Below are 17,968 nucleotides of genomic sequence, written 5' to 3'. Positions count from 1 at the left end.
GAAGCCTGTATCTGACTGTTTTTTTTAATGTGACTGGCTTGTGACATTCAGGCTTTGTTTTGTCTTTTTTTCGAGAAGAATGGCTTACCGGTGTCCATATCTTCTTCCACATATATTTCTAAGATTGGTTCTTTCTGTTTGGACGAGTCAATTCTATCCATAGTTGTTTCTTGGATATTATTTTTTTTAAATTTGAGCTTCGACTATTCGATGTAGAAGCATTCTCTGGGGGAGGAGAAGGAGATGTAGCTGGTACTGTAAGTGCAGTATTGCTTGCCTGGTTCAACTGTTTAAGGATATTGGACTGTTGCTGAGAGAAAAGTCTAAGCCCAATCAGAGATTGAAGTGCTTGAAGGGACTGTAGCATCAGTTTGATATTTTTGCGTAACACTGGCGTATGCACATTTAGTCATACTGGGAGCAATACATTTCCTTGCTTCTTGAAAAGTTACTTTATTTTCGATCTTCTATTTCACAATTTTTACAATTTTATTTTCAGTTTTCCATCTGTCACATGTCCTTATATAAGCAGGATGGTTGCCTTTACAGTTGGGGCAGATCATTTCTTTTCCCGAGTGATCACTTTCAGTATGATCAGATGTTGTTGTTAGGAGCATTAGCAACTAAGGCCATATTGCTCCGGAATATGCGGTGGTCATTCCCTGACCTTTCTGCATCCTCCTTATTTGGTGGTGGAGTATGATCAGAGAACCCACAATTAGGACAAACTTGGTTTCCTCTGCCCGCTGTTTGAGAATGGCCATACTTTTGGCACTTATAACGTCTCAATGAATTAGGAATGTACGGTCTAATGCAGCAAAGTAGATAACCTGTTAAAGGTTAGAATAATATTCCTTGAAAGTGTGAATGTATTGTCTCTTTTAACCATAATTCTTTTCACAGCAATGACATTTTGATCTTGAAGCTCTTGAGTTATCTGCTCCTTGACATTCAATAGATCCTAGCTGGATATAACACCCTTAGATGTATTTCAGGTTGCATGGGAAGAAACTTTTACTGGAATTCCAGCAAAGTTTGTAAGTTTTAGCAGTTTCTCGGAATGTCTATGTTTATTGTTTCCACTAGCAGGTCCACTGATTGCAGTCCCTTGACTGTCTTCGGAGATCCTGCCATGTGTTTCTGGATAAGAAACGAAGACAACTTACTGAGAGGCTGATGTACACGAGAGTGCATAATGAAAAATGCAGGAAAGTCTGTCACTGAGGAATTGGTTTTAAACCTCTTGGGTTGCGACGCGTCATGTTCAACATCTAATTCTGGCCAAGAGCTTGTCTGCTCTAGAGGCAGAAACACATTTTATTCCATATTTTCTCCTTTTGGCCCTTGGCAGAATAACTGTTCTGCCAAGGTTTCCGCTCCCACCATGGGGAGGCAGGAACAGTGCCTGGTGTGACCAAGCATAAAGTAATAAGTGCTAGTAATAGAAATATGAAAAATGAAGAAAGGTGACCTTTCTTTCTTGCTCTGTACAGGTACTTTTGTTACAGAAGCTGATATTAAATAAATAAATAAATTTCTTAAAGATAGGAACTTAAAAGAATTATAAATCACTTTTAGACAATTGCAGTTCAAGCACACAGAAAATGATCGATCACAATTGCATGTCACACGGGGCCCTGAGTAAGAGGAAGAATCCCATTAGCATTTAGCTTGCTCAATCCATTCAAAGCCCTATACACCTCAATCAGAACATCTCACAGGTGCCTTGTCACCAGAAGCTGCAATTTGCAGAACTTAAGCCTTTCTTGATAACACCAAGATAACACCCTTTGTTCCACTCACGAATCTCATTGCCCATCTCTGTACTCGTTCCATGCAGCTCTACATCTTTCCTAAAATGAGGCCTCCGGACCTGTATACAGTACTCAAGGTGTGATCTGACCATTGCCTTATACAAGGGGACAATCATCCCTTTTGTATATCACTGACGAGACACCATGAGCTACTCTTGTAGCCTTTTTTGCACTGCTCAGAAAACTTCATATCTGACTGCACAATTACTCCCACGTCCTTTTCATTCTCCACTACCCTGGGTGTAGTACTACCCAGTTGATAAACTACTCCGAGGTTACTGCTACCCATATGCAGTATTTTACATTTGTCAATGTTAAACGTCAGTTGCCACCTCTCAGCCCATCTGCTCAACTTTTCCAGATCCTGTTGCAGTAGTGTACTATCATTACTGTCATTAACAACCCTGCCAACCTTTGTATCGTCTGCAAACTTAAACATTAAGCCTGATATACACCATCATCAATATCATTGATAAATACCAAAAAAAAAACAATGGGCCAAACACTAAATCCTAAGGGACTCCACTAATAACATTATTCCACGAAGAGCAGTATCTATTGATAACCACTCTGTCTTCATCACTCAACCATTCTATCCATTGTGCCAACTTGCGTTTAATGCATACTGCTCCAATTAGTACAGTAGTCTTCCATGTGCCAGTCTCAAAAGATTTCCTAAAATTCAAGTATATTTGATATAAAAATTATTCTTTGCATCCATTTCCTTTGTGATCACATCATAGTATTCAAACAAATTTGTCAGACAATAATTCCCCCTAACAAATCCATGCTCTTTTTGAACTATAACTGCACTCTTGTCTAGATGATCCTGCATCGCTTCTTTAACCAGTGACTCCATTATTTCCCCTGGAAGAAAAGTTAGACTAATAGGTCTGTAATTACCCATGTTCATCCATTGATCCCCCCCCTTTGCGAATTGGGGACACATTTATCTTCAGTCCATGTGGACCTCCTCTGAGTTGCAGGAAGCTTTCATAATTATGACTAAGGGTTTGCTTACTTCCTTTGCTGCCTCCTTTAATAAAACTGGATAGATCCCATCCACCCTAGGTGCCTTCCTTATGTTTAACTTCAACAATATCTCCTCCGCTTTGCTCAGTTATCACAAAATCATTTAGCTCCCTGTTAGATTTTGATAAACTTCTGGCATTCTCCTCCTCCTCCTTGAATAACTCCTCATTTGTTTATGTAGATGCAAAAACATCATTCAGTTTATCAGCTACCTGAACATGATCATCAATAGTCAAACCATCTATGTTAAGTGGACCAATCTGATTCTTCTTTTCCTTCTAGAGTTTACATAAGTAAAGAACTCCTTCCAGTTTTTCTTTGCATCCTTTTCCAAAGGTTTCTCTGCCTAACCTCCTTTGTGACCTGATTAAACTTAGCTTATATCTGCCATAGGCTTCTTTATCGCCTGATAATTTATATGAACCCCATGCATTTTTCTTCTCTGCCCTGAGCTGCCTTAATTTATCTAATATCCATTTAGGCCTAAACCCTGAACTTAGTTGTTGGAATGAAAAGCCTAGTACCCTCCAAGATTAAGTCCCTGAACGCTTTCTGTTTAGAATTCACCGTTGGTAACAACATCGTTGATCCCACTGTACAGAATTTAAAAACTCTCTGAGACCACTATAATCACCTTTACGAAAGCAAAATCCCTTTCCCTTACATCTGATGGTAGTTACATCTTTAAGTAAATTCCACATTAGTACACTGTGATTACTGCCACCTAGTGGTTCCTTTATCTGCAGATTCTTAACACATGAAGAATCATTTCTGATAATCAGATCAAGAGTATTATTCCCTCTGGTTGCCTCTCAAACACGTTGCTATAGAAAACAGTCATCCAATAAAAGTCTTCCTAGTGTGCGAGTGACCAACCCACAAGTTCCAGTCAATATCTGGAAAATTAAAATCCCCCATTATAAGACATTCTGATTTACTGGCACACTATTTCTCTGCACAATTGCTCATTAAACTCATCAGATTTATTAGGTCTATAACACACACCTACTCTCTTTTTCTCTTTCCCAGTGCTTATGTCAGACCACACTGACTCAACATTGCACTACTTTAGATTTTATGTGTTTCTTAACTAATAGTATAAACCCCTCCTCCTTTCCTGTCCTTTCTGTACACCCCAAATTCCAATTCTGTATTGCTTATATCCATGTGGCACCATGTCTCTGATATCCCAACAATATCGGCTTTTGATGTCTTGACCAGCACTTCAAATTCATCAAATTTATTTACTATACTCCTAGCATTGGTGTACATGCAAGTATACATATACCTATTCTTACTCTCAGTTATCCTAACACAACCCATGTATTTACTATGTATAAATATAGTGCAAGCGCATCAGAAATATATTTACTTGTTCCATGATGACTGCCAGCAACCTGTAAATTCCCAGAAATTAGCTGAACTACACTGATGATTCCCCCCTCACCAAATAAAATTTTTTATGTATAAAAAATGGTAGAGTTTGCTATACATGTTCTGCTATTTCATCAAACATGGGCAGGTCCATCCCATATTATAATAATATTATGCCCAGATGGGTTTTCGTTTGCCTTTAGGTGTGTTTTTTGCAAGTAAAAGCAAATGGGAGAGCCATTTATTGCTGGAATACAAAATTTTCCAGTAGAAATTTGGCCATTATTTGGGTTTGGTGGATCCTTCTAGAGTGCTGAGGGCTTAGTTTTTTCAGTGTTGAATGCAACCTTTTTCGAAAAGAAAGGCTTTTGACGAGTGTGTCCATTTCCTCCTCAACAAAATTTAAAGACTGAAAAATCTGGTACCTCCTTTACCCCATCATACATTTTTCCTTGTGTTATAGGGGAGTTCTTCATGTTTTTGCACTTCCCTCTTCATAGATGCCATTTTTGACTTTCACTGCACTAGAAATTGAATTTCAATGATACAATACACCTTTTATTTAAAATACAGCCACAAGATCATTTACCAGAACAGTATGCTTTTAACCTTTAGTTTAACTAACATTTTTCTGTTTTGTGGACTTTTTAGACATAAATTAATTATGGCTGCTTCTAGAAATATACTGCTCTGCACCTCTTTGGACATGTCGAGTCAAAGTTTCATTTTATAATAATGGAATTGCTGTTCAAACGTGACTGTCAATAATATTTCCAAAAAAAAAAAAAAAAAAAACCACAAGAAAGAGATCTGAATTCAGATTTTTTTCTTTTCCTTGCCTTGTTAAATATTCTCTGATGCTTAGCACTGTTATGTGGAATTATTAAAATGCTAATAATGACTTGGAATAACTTGTTATAGATCATGCTTGATTACGCACTTGTCAGTTCTCCAACCAACAACACTGTATATCAATTCTTCATTTATAATAGTGACTAGTAGGTTCTCACAGTGAAACTGACATGAAAAATATCCAATTCTTTAACTACAACAATATGGAGAGATACTGGAAATATATAGATATATATATAAATATATATATATACAGTTGACCCATGAACAACATGGGTTTGAGCTGCGTGGGTCCACTTATACATGGATTTTTTTCAATAAATATATTGGAAAATTTTTTGAAGATTTGTGACAATTTGAAAAACTCGCAGACAAACCGCATCGCCTATATACACCAATGAGCCGAAACATGACCACCAAGTCGTTGTGCAAATCGAAGCAACTGCAGGTGAACTATGGCACAGGTCAGGACACGGTATAAAAAACACCTGATAATGAGCTCCATTAATCAGTGTTACTCTTGTTCTTCAGATGGGAAAGGCAGCGGGCTTAAGCGAGTTTGACAAAGGCCAAATTGTAATGGCCAGATGACTGGGTCAGAGCATATCCGAAACGGCACGGCTGGTGAGGTGCTCACAGTCAACTGTGGTTAGTACCTACCAAAAGTGGTCTGAGGAGGGAAACCCACAAACTGCTGGTGAGTTGTTGGACGACCACAGCTCATTGATGCTCGAGGTGAGCGAAGGCTCTCCCGGATGGTACGTGGCAACAGAAGGGCTACTGTGGCGCAACTCGCCAGTAACTGGAATTCTGGTGACGAGAGTGTTGTGTCACAACACACGGTTCACCAAACACTGCTGAAAATGGGACTGCGTAGCCACAGGCTACCAAGTGCCCATGTATAACCATGGTTCACCAGTGACAGCACCTACAATTGGCACGCGAGTATTGAAACTGGACCTAGAGTGATTGGAAGAAGGTCATCTGGTCCAATGAATCATGTTTCCTGTTGCACTGTGTGGACGGCCAGGTACGCATGTTTCGTTTACCTGGGAAAGTGATGGGGGGCTGGATGCACCATGGGGTGAAAACAAGCTGGTGGTGTCGGTGTCATGCTTTGGGTGATGTTCAGATGGGATACCCTGGATCCAGTCATCCACGTGATGGGCACTCTGACGTCTACCACCCACCTAAACATTATTGCTGACCAGGTATAAAACTTCATGGCAACTGTCTTCCCCTCTGGCAGTGCTGTCTTTCAGCAGGATGATGCGCCATGCCACACTGCCCGGATTGTTCGAGACTGGTTTGCAGAACATGAGATAGACTTCCAGGTATTGCCCTGGCCTCCAAATTCCCCAGACATCAATCCCATCGAGCATATGTAGTTTGAGTTGGAACAGCAACTCCGATCTGCGACGTCTCAACCATGGACCATACAGGAGTTAAAGGATCTACTGGTAACGTGTTGGTACCAGATACCACAAGACACATTTAGAAATCTTGTAGTGTCCATGCCTTGCCAGGTATGAGCTGTTTGGCTGCACGTGGAGCAACAACATCATATTAGGTAGGTGGTCATAATGTGGCTCATGAGGTGATGTATGCATAAACTCAAGAGAAGAAAAAACCGTATTAAACAGCATCAAATTCGTGTGCCTCAATTAAACAGCATCATATTCACAATTCAACTGCAAACTCAAGGAACTTCTCCTCTCCCTCATTTATCCCTTTTAGTTCTGTTCAACCTTAGTACAAATGTATTTCCTGAAAATATACAGAAATTACTGTCAACAAGTATCATCTGCCTTCAACTCATATAGTGTACTGGACTAGTGTACATTCTAATACCTTTCATGTTTGTGGTCATTATTTAAAAATAAATAAATAATAGCAATAAAAAAATATATAAAAAAAAATTTTTTTTTATGCAAACAGGTTTATGGGTATCATCTATGAGAAAGAGTGGCTGTACTAAGGAATGCATGATGCTGTAATAAAATGTTACCAATAATGTACAACGGTACATTAATCTTACAGAAGATACTAATAATGACTTCTAGAGTAATAATATTTTTAATTTTATGGTTTTTGTCATTGGTTCATATGAAGTTTCTCACTGATTTCAATGTGCATTTCTGTTAATTTATATATAAAAATAATAATGCTCATTATACTTACGTGAATATGTCAAAAGGCTCTCCAGTATTGTTGTGCCATTTTTCCACTTTAATATATCATCTGGATTATAATTTTTTAAAATGATTTTCATCAGAATTTGTGCTTGAGTCCAAGTTTTCCCACTGGTGTTCCAATGGGATATGTAGTTTAAGAGAACTTCTAAAAAAAAAAAAAAAAAAAAAAAGCACATGTATTTAGGCTGTCCTAAACATCAATTTCTCATACAACAGATAAAGTAATTCAAACAAGCATATAATATTTAATTAAGAGATTAGACAGGTTCCAGTTTACCCTGTATATGGAACATGCCTAATACCATTCTTACTGGATCATTTCGGCAAGAGTGACTTTGGTGTGCTTTTTTGGGTGACCAGATAAATGCACACATGAAAAATACCCACATGGAAAATTGCTCACACAGATAAATGCTCACATTATTTTTAGTTCACAAAAAACAAATTTTTTCATATTTAAAAACACAACAAAATGTTGAATTTATATATTTTATTTCTACTTCTATACGATGTATTTTAATATGACTTTAATATAAATCTTTGATTTTGATATAAAATAGAATATTTGGATGCCAATGCTTGTAAGAGAAATTGCAGGAAATAAAATTCTCTGGTTTTATTGCAACTAAAGCCTTATAAAAACAAATTATTTTTTCTCTGTCTTACAAAGTTTTTTTATCAACAAACAACTAATTCAGACATATTTCAATGATTTATTTATTTGTCAAGGATTTGAATACAATTTTCATTATTGTAAGTTAGCCAATCTCTGCAAGTATTTCAGTTTGTCTTCTCCCTGTTCATATTCCTACACAAAAGTAGCAACCAAGTCAACCAATCATATCCTCTCTTTCTCACCTCTAGAAGACCTGCCTGTGCATTAGCCAGTATCGATTTGTGGCAAGCCAGATCCCTCTTCTGCCCATCAAACAAAAACCATACACTGGGTTAACTGCAGTGGATAGCATTACCATTAGTTGAGGCATATGATGCAAGAAAGCAAGCTTATAGAGCATCAGCAAAAAAAAAAAAAAAAAACCTCTAGCTCGCAACTTTTTTTCAACATTGACCTGTACTTGTTAAGTAAATCTGCAGATCTCTTACTCTTAAGGTCATTAGTGCCAATGTGTACAACAATATTACCATTTGTGCCCTTAAAAGATGATATCTGCTCTACATCATCATCAACTTTTGTCCCTGGCCTGTTCCACCTTTCCTTTTTGCATAATATATTCCCCATCTCCCTGACAATAGATTCACCAACAATAACTAGTTCCTGTGGGACCAGCAATAGGGAATTAAGTGCACTGTGAAATCCCTCACAGTAGTTTGTAGTTTTAGGCGACCGTTCAAGAGCTGCATCATGATAATTCCATATTCTTTTTGGAAACTGGGGATCTCTACCTGCTGCACCCTCAATGTATGTGAAAAAGAAGTGTGTCAGCACCTCATCATAGCTATCTTCGTCTGGAAATGTGGTGCCAAGTTCATCCGCATCTCCGGACTGGGACAAAGGTTAATTTAGCAAGAGACTTCAGCTTCAGTTTTATATTTATATGAATTTCAAATTCAGCCTTCAAGCCAACATTGCTGAGTTTCCTGATGAGACTCTGACACAGATGGAAACAGCACTCTGACCTCAGTGTGTGGAAAGGCAATCCTCACTGCATTCATGCAAGCCTTCTCAACAGCCATTTAAAACCTTTTGAGGCAACAGATTTTGAACCAACAACTTCATGGTTTGAAACATTCTATTATAAGTATCCAAGTTCTTTTCCTGTAACAAAATGTAAATACAAGGCGGATATGAGTTACTCACCTTGGAATGCCACGTAACCAGTTGGTAAAATATGTTTGGAACTTTCTGAAAGGGACCATCTCCATAAATTGTATCTTTGTTCAATTCAACCAAGAAGTTCTTTATCACCTAAAACCAGAATTTTGTCTGGATCATCCGCACCTGAATCATGAAGTATCAGGTGAAGGTAATTCTCAGGAATGTCAAAATTTATTGTTGTTGGATTAGGCGAATGACCGTCTTTTCTGTGAGTGAGAAGATTTCTTGCAAGGGATGACTGTTTAGGCACATGGGTACTTCGTTATTCAACTCTGACAACACATGCCCCGTCACATTGCGAGGAGTAGAACTACTCTCATGTATTGCCTCATTTTGCTCTGGCAAAGATGGCTTTTGCTTTTTTGAGGACAGAAATCATGACAATGATTGGTTGTTGTACTATGTTGCCATCTTTTGTCTTCATAACTACTACTATTATTTTTTGGCCAAACTAATAATTAAATTCATCTGCCGTGCTGTGTGTCTTATGTCTGTTAATTGCATGTATTCTATGGTTGATTTGTCTGTTTTGCTGGACGAAAAACCCCAGTTTCTGGGGGGGGGGGCCTTGCTATCTACGGCTCAGACCGACTAACTCACCCACGGAATGAAAAAAGCCCATTAAAGTTCCTCATGTCATCGAAGGGATTCGAACCGGGCCTTTTCCACCTGGTGTGGGGAGGACGGTGATGATACCACTGTTCTACCCTTGCAGACTGTCTTCATAACTGAATGACAATTGAGGGTGCGATCCCCAGTTTTCTATAAGAATATGGAATCATCATTATTCAGCTCTTGAACAATCACCTAAAACTACAAACTGCATTTTGGGAATTAAATGCAATTTAATTCCCCATTCCACTGCAGTCATCCCATCATGTGGTTTTCGTTTGATGGACTGAAGAGGGACCTGGCTTGCACAGGCAGGTCCGTCTAGAGGGGAAAAAGAGAATATATGATGGTTGACTTGGTTGCCACTTTTGTGCAAGAATATGAGCAGGTAGAAGATAAACTGAATTACTTGCAGAGATTGGCTAACTTACAGTAATGAAAATTCTACTCAAATCCTTGACAAATAAATAAATTGCTGAAATATGTCTGAATTAGTTGTTTGTTGATAAAAAACCAAAAAGTGTTAACTGTTCACTTTGTAAGACACAGAAAAAATAATTTATTTTTATAAATAAAATAAAAGGCTTTAGTTGCAATAAAACCAGAGCATTTTATTTCCTGTAATTTCCCTTACAAACATTTACATCCAAATATTCTATTTCATATCAAAATCAAAGATTTATATAAAGTCATATTTGAAATATGAAATGATTTGTTTTTTGTAAACGAAAAATAATGTGAGTGTTTATCCACGTGAGCAATTTTCCGTGTGGATATTTTTCTTGTGAGTATTTATGACAGTGGGGTTTTGTCAGGGTACCACTTTTTTGTGGTGTTCCTGTTGTGAAATATCTGACTTGCACAACCATTTCAGAAACAGTTGTGCAAGACAGTAATATAAATTTGGTAAAACATGGAAAGAATTGTTTCTAACATGTTTGTAACAACACAATGTTGTAATAAGGTTTTTTTTTTAGCACAAACAATTAAAATCCAGTTAAGAATGAAGATGATATTACAATTAACAAGAATTTATGACTTGGATAAATGAGCTTAATGATGGTGGAGAAGAGCAGATGTTGATGATGAATGAAGCACTTAATAGAGATTTCATTCATTCTGATGGGTGACTAAATTCCACTTAATTGCTACAAATGTAAGTGTTGTTAAGTAAACAGTCAGTCTCATTTTCATGGAGCACTTCCCTTCAAAATTTTCCCACAAATTTTTAGTGAAGAACTAAAGGAGTAAAGTGCTGAAATTTATTCTTCTCTTTCGGTAAAGTTTAAGATGCCATGAAAATTTCACAGAACATTAACTACTGGTAAAGCATGCTTTTCTATGAATAAGAAATAACACATCATCATTCAAGGTGACGCTTTAACTAAAACCTAAATTTAGTAATCATCTATTATCTAAAATCCTGCTTAGTGTTGTTGCAGCAGTTTTTTTTGCCATCTCTCTGTTTGTATTATTCTATAAAAGGTACTGTTAAATAGAGTATGAAATATAACTATTAATATGTGCACACATAACCCAATACAACTGCATCTATCCCTATATAACACTATGTACATATATATAAAAAAACCTGTGAAAATTACAAATCAAGTATCATAACTGGCTACAGTTTCACTGAACTAGCAAAATCATCATGCTTATTTACACACCATATCTCCTACTCTCTTTAACTTGGCCACCATGCTACCTTGCATGTTAGATAACTTCTTCCAATTTATGCTATAGTTCTGTATTTTATTTAACCCCATACAAAAAATAATGGATTCTTTTTGCAACCAGTAAAAATGAAAATCTTTCTTTGCATTTATCCCTTCTACCTGCCGATCACCTTTCTGCTCTCCCTCGGCATTTTAAGAAGTATGGCCATAAAACCATCAGTTCTTTCAAGATTGTTTTGTTTTGTTTTCAATCTTGCTTATTATCAAAAATATAAACAAAATATACTATAGCATTTGCTAATATAACACATTTGAACTCATAAATATAGTTGCTATTTACAGCACTCAGTTGAAAAGAAAATTTTTTTCGTTCCCATATAATACTAAACTGGCTTGGTAATGTGTGCAATGCAACATTATTTGTTAACCTTTATTCCAAAAAAAAAAAAACTAAATGGTATAAGAAAATGAGCCAGTTTGCTCACTCATATGACCTTTTAATTTGTGTCCATCTGAGGGTTTGGTAGTAGGTATTACTTCTCACCTTTATTAGTCAAAGAAAAAACTTGACATTAGTCCATAATTCTTAGTCCAGACCATGGTTCCCTCTAAGCTGCATGCGTGGCCGCGCACTGATTTCTATGAAGTTGCACAGGTGCTTTGACTTCCTGTGCACTCAGCCGACATACTAGATGGTTACAGGAGTATTAGTAAATCGTGACATAAGATTTGCTATTCCATGACATGTTCCCACATCTTTTATTTACAAATACATAGTGCAAAGTTATGTGTTGATTTTTATTTATATGAAAAAAATTATTACATTACGAATATTAGCATTAGCATTAGTAGAGGCATTTGATGCAAGAAAACAAGCTTATGCAGCATCAGCCAAAAAAAAAAAAAAAAAAAAAAACCACTTCACCCCTCTGTTCGTTCAAAATACCTGTCCAGCTGAGCCTTAAACTTATTTAGGCTATCAACCTCCACCACAAGGGATGGAAGTCTGTTCCACCAACCAACCACCCGCTGGCTAAAGGCAAATTTCCGCACGTCTATCCTACATCTGTCTCTCCTCAATTTGAATTTATGCCCTCTCAGGTGATTTTTCTGAGCTAGAGGAAGAATACCATCAGCATTGAGCATGCTTAAACCATTCAAGGCTTTATACACCTCTATCAGATCACCTCGCTGGTGCCTAGTCTCCAGACACTGTAATTTGCAAAACTTAAGCCTTTCTTCGTAAGAGCACCCCTTTGTTCCATTCACTAATCTTGTTGCCCTTCTCTGTACTCGTTCCAGTAGCTCTACATCCTTCTTGAAATGAGGCCTCCAGACCTGTATACAGTACTCTAGGTGTGGCCTGACCATCACCTTATACAATGGAATAATCACCTCCTTATCCCTGCTGGAAAAATTCCTGTATATCATTGACAATACTCCATGAGCTACTCTTGCAGCCCGTCTGCACTGCTCAGAGAACTTCATATCTGCCTGCACAACCACCCCCAAGTCCCTTTCATTCTCTACCACTGTCAGTGTAGTACCACAGAGTTGATACGTTGCTCTGGGGTTGCTGTTTCCCATGTGTAGTACTTTACATTTGTCAATGTTAAACTTCATTTGCCACCTCTCAGCCCATCTGCTCAACCTTTCCAGATCCTGTTGCAGCAGCATAGTGTCAGTAGTGTCCTTGACAACCCTGCCAACCTTTGTATCGTCTGCAAACTTGGACATTAAGCCCGATATACCATCATTAATATCATTTATAAATACAGAAAACAATAATGGACCCAACACTGAGCCCTGAGGGACTCCACTAATAACATCAGTCCACGATGACCAGTGTCCATTGATTACCACTCTCTGTCTTCTCCCCCTCAACCACCCCTTTATCCATAGCAGCAATTTGCCTCCAATGTTACACTGCTCCAATATATAAAGGACTATAGTGGTTGTAGTTTATATTATATGTTTTTAAGGTGAGTTTATTGTTATAAAAATAATATAAATACCATATAATAGGGAAGGTCAGCATTTTTACATTCCGTCCACTCAACCAAACACATACACAGTATGTGTGGGGATAGAGTGTATAAGGAATGTATTGTTATCGTGAAAATTTTCAAAGTAGAGTTTTTTTACATATTAATTTTTACTAATTAATATGTAAAAATATTTGGGCGGAATGTCAGCGGATCTACTGATTTGGATTTTTTTTTTTATGTATAACCAAAAACGTTTAATATTTTATTAAAGAAGGCAAAATCAGAAAAATTAAACTTTTTTAAAATTTTTATAAACTATTTTAATAACGCGTTAAAAATTTGTGATTTTTCCTAATATTTTATAACTTCATTTACAAAATACAGAGAATTAATAGAATTCTTTAATTTTAAAATTTTTCAGGAAAAAAATGTCCAAAAGAAAAACTGAAGATGTAAATACTGTAAATAAAAAAAACTTGCAAAACATTTAAAAAGGATTGGCTTTTAAAACAAACTGATGCTGAAATTCCATCATCAAACAAAAATCAAAGCCTAAAACTAGGAGATATTTTTCAATACAATGAAGAAAATGGTGTCATCTTGTGTACTTTTTTGTGCAGAAGCAAAAGTTGCAGGAGAATTTAGTACAGGAAAAAAATGGGAAGAATGGAAACTAGATTATTTTAAAGTCAGAAAATACATAGATGCAGTTACCAAGTTACGTAACTGAGAAAAGGTGGAATTTTAAAGTATTTTGACGGAAGCTGTAGACATACATAACATAAAAAAGGAAAGAAGAATTGAAATCAAATTTTGATATGGTTAAAGTTTTAATTAATGATGTGATATTAATCATAAAAATTAATGCATCAATGAACTCTGTACAAGACATTCATGAAAACATGGAAAAATTTATAGATATGTCTAAAAATTGGAGAAGCAAAAATTATTCATCTGAATTTGTTGAATGTATAAATTCTGTTCTCATAAAAAATATCCTGAACAAAATAAGGGAATCTACTTTCCACACACTAATTGTAGGCAAAAGTACTGGTATTTCGGTACAAAAAGTATTAATTTTGTATTTCAAATTTCAAGTGAAAAATGAAACATTACAAAACAGTATTTGGAAGTATTTTGAAGCTTGCAAACTGTGACAGTATGTCCATTTTAAAAAAATATTTTTTTTTTTTTTTACAATGAATATAATCTTGATATTCAAAAGATGGTAATTTTCATGTCAGATGGAGCAAGTGTTATGCTTGGAAGGAAAAATGGAGTAGCAGCAATTCTCAAAAAGGAAATATTACATCTATCTGAACAACACTGAGTTGCACACCAAGAAGATTTAGGATTGGACGACCAATGGAAAAATGTATCTATTATGCAAGATATAGAGATGTTGCTTAGAACTGTATACACAATGTTTTGCAGGTCTAGCATAAAAAAAAAAAAAAGGAAAATTAGAAGAACTAGCTCAGGTTACAGAACACAATGTGTTATCTTTTGGACCATTAAATAAAGTCAATGGTTATCCAGACATTTTGCAGTTGATGCTTTAGTAAAAAATTATAAAATATTAATCGAATATTGCAATGAGCAGGTTAACAAATGTAATGATCCTATTAGTAAATACTGTTTACAAATTGACAACAACATGTGGCATTAATTGTGCTCAATGATGTATTAGGAGAGCTTGCATTGCTTTGCAAATATCTACAAAAAAAGTTGTTTAAACATTTTTAATGAACATCAATATGTGAAAGCTAAAATAAACAAATTAAGAAGCCAATATCTTGAAAAAAAATCTTTTGTGGAGTGAAAATGTGAAAGAAGTATTATCAAAAATTCAAACTGATGTTCACACTGCAGCTATAATTCGCTTTATCATACGTGTATGTCATCACTTAGATAACAGATTTGCTGATGATGAATTAAACGATTGGAAAGTATTTGATATAAATGATATCACAAATGAAAGCAATAATTTTGACTTTGGGAAACTTGATGTGATCCGGCGCGCAAAAAAAATTCACGATTTATTACAATTTTTTTTTTTTTTTTTTTTTTTTTTACGAAAAACCCCAAACACGAAAGGTATCAAAACCTATAGTACTTAGTACCATGGATACCATCAAGACCTGGAGCTTTCTTAGCATCGAGATTCATCAAAATCCCTCTGATATCCTTTTGACGGAAGACCACAGGAGGCATTCGATGGAGCGTGTTGGGAATGGTGGGAGGTGTTTTACCAAGATCATTAATACATGAGCTGGAAGGAAAATGGGATGCTAGCAGGTCAGCTTTATCCTTGGCTGAAGTGACAACAGAACCATCTGGTTTGGACAGAGGTGGGAGCAGAGATGGCAAAAGTTGCGGCCAGTAGCTTTGGCAAGAGACCAGAATGCTCGGCTACCATTAGGGCAAGAAGCAAGTTTTCTAATCTTAGCCTGTTCAAACTCTAGTTTGAACTGATTAATAACTGCTTTACAATTGTTGCGAGCTTTGGTGTAGGTATAAAATGAAACTGAAGAAATAGAAACAAGCCAATTACAATATGCAACATTCTTCTCTTGAACAGCCTTAGCACATTTATTGGAAAACCAAAGTTTAGATAAAGGACGAGATTTTAAAGTGGAGTGTGGGATAAAGGATTCCATTCCTGCAAGAATAATTTCACTGACACGATCTGAGCAAACGTTGACATCAGAAGTTTTGAAACAGTAATCCGACCATGGAAAAGAAGAAAAGAAGTCTCGCAGGTCATCCCATTTTGCATTCTTGTAATGCAAAACAACACGAGGCTGGGAACAGCCATGAGATAAAGATTCCATTGGAGAAGAGACAATCACCAAGTTGTGATCTGAAGTGCCTAAAGGACCTCTCACTTCGACCGTGTACTTAGAAGGGTTGTTTGTGAGAAAAAGATCAAGCGTATTGGCTGTATGATTAGGATTGTCCAGTATTCTTGTAGGCAAATGAACAATCTGTGCTAGGTCATTAGTAATTGCAAAAGCCTCAGCATCTCGACCTGCTGGGTCGGTGTGACTAGAAAACGGAAGCCAGCTGGAGTTGTGAACATTAAAATTACCTCACTGTTAGGAAAGTTGGACTGGAGAAAGTCAAGTTGCAAAGAGAGAAAGTCAAAGAGCTCCAAGTGATTAGTGGAGTTGGGAGAACGATAGAGACAACAGATGAATTTGACACAATGAGGTAGAGAGATTTTAAGCCAGAGAAGATCAAAGAGAGGAGATTCCAAATTGCCAAGTCTCTGACAGGGAATATCCTGGGCCATATTGTGCCTGTTCATGAATTTCTTATGACCGAAAATTGTATATTATGTCTCTCAGAGATTGTTATATAACTTTATGCGTTTCAAGTATTGAAATAGTTCTTCAAAATTTGCATTTTTGCCAAGTATGTGTAATAAAGTTAGAGGTTCCTGCAAATTAGATAAGGAATAGAAACTGGATTGTCGGATAATTGCATACTGAGAGCATTCTACTAGAAAATGTTTAAATGTTAATTGGGCCTGACAGATGATACGTTGAGGAGGATTCTCTCCCATAAGCAAAAACAGATGCGTTGTATAAGAATGACCAATTCTTATGACCAAGGAGTGACTCTCCTCATCATTATTCTCAGTCATCTGACATTTCTGTTTTAAATCTTTTGATTCTAAAATTTGAATAATTGTGTCAGCAGAATTATTCTTCTAGGGACGAATTCCTTTATTCTGCACGTGAACCTAAAATCTTGTTTTATATACACTTTACTTTTCCCAAAAAATCAAATAATCTTTATTGTATCATACACAATAAAACACATACCGTTTTCATTCAAAGCCAAGTAAGGCCAGGAGATTCACATAAATCTCGCTAAGGTTGTTCAAGATAAAAATGTGGCATATTATAATTGGCTTATATCCAAATTATCAGCTACACTTCCTGCCAATTCTAAAGCTTGCAACAATTGTAAAGTTATTAATCAATCAAAACTTAATTTTGAATAGGCTAAGAGTAGAAACCTTCTTTAAATGTAAGCTTGAGTATCCTGATCTCTTTCTAAAGCTGTTTCTGTCCATTTATACTCCCACCCCTGTTAGAATGTCATTATTCTTACATCAACAGTAAACTGCATAAATAGACGAAAGAGAATATCACACAATACTGGTTGGTAATACAACTGCAGCACCTACAGATTTATCAGATTTGGATCCATTAGTATATATACATATTTGAAACAGCTTGAATTTATCGATGCATGTGCTGAAAGTGGCTGCCATGTATTTTTCTGGCCAGTGCCTGTTTTCCACATTGCTGAAAACAGTCATCACATAATGGTTTGAATTCAGGCCATGGTGGCTTCAATGTTTCAATCTAATTCTCTATTAGATTCTTCAACCCAGTTCCAGCAAACTTGTTTTCATTTGATTTATTTTAGTGATTTTCCCAAAAATAATTAAAAAGACAAGGCCTACAGTGAGAGGGGAAAACTCGGGAGTATTTAAGGATATTTTAGCAGGAGCAACTGTCTCCGAAGTGATAACAAAGGTTCACGTTTATCTATGTATAAGGTGTCAATA

The 17,968-nt window shown here is 36.4% G+C and overlaps 1 protein-coding gene across 4 annotated transcripts in view; it reads right to left on the bottom strand.

The window, feature by feature from the left end:
- Positions 1–17,968, bottom strand: part of LOC150075057 (transducin beta-like protein 3) — a 472,089-nt gene that overhangs the window by 52,425 nt on the left and 401,696 nt on the right. Inside the window, exon 20 of one of the 4 annotated variants that reach the window (XM_090388931.1) lies at positions 7,254–7,412. In XM_090388931.1, the coding sequence (XP_090245057.1) occupies positions 7,254–7,412 (159 nt within the window). Of the gene's footprint in view, positions 1–7,253; positions 7,413–17,968 lie in introns of those variants that run through there. The other 3 variants (XM_090388932.1, XM_090388933.1, XM_090388934.1) reach the window with 3 other exon arrangements.

This window comes from Mastigoproctus giganteus, chromosome 14 (assembly GCF_048544385.1).
Source record: "Mastigoproctus giganteus isolate SK-2022 chromosome 14, ASM4854438v1, whole genome shotgun sequence".
NCBI lineage: Eukaryota > Metazoa > Arthropoda > Arachnida > Uropygi > Thelyphonidae > Mastigoproctus > Mastigoproctus giganteus.
This window is presented reverse-complemented; position numbering and strand designations above follow the sequence as displayed.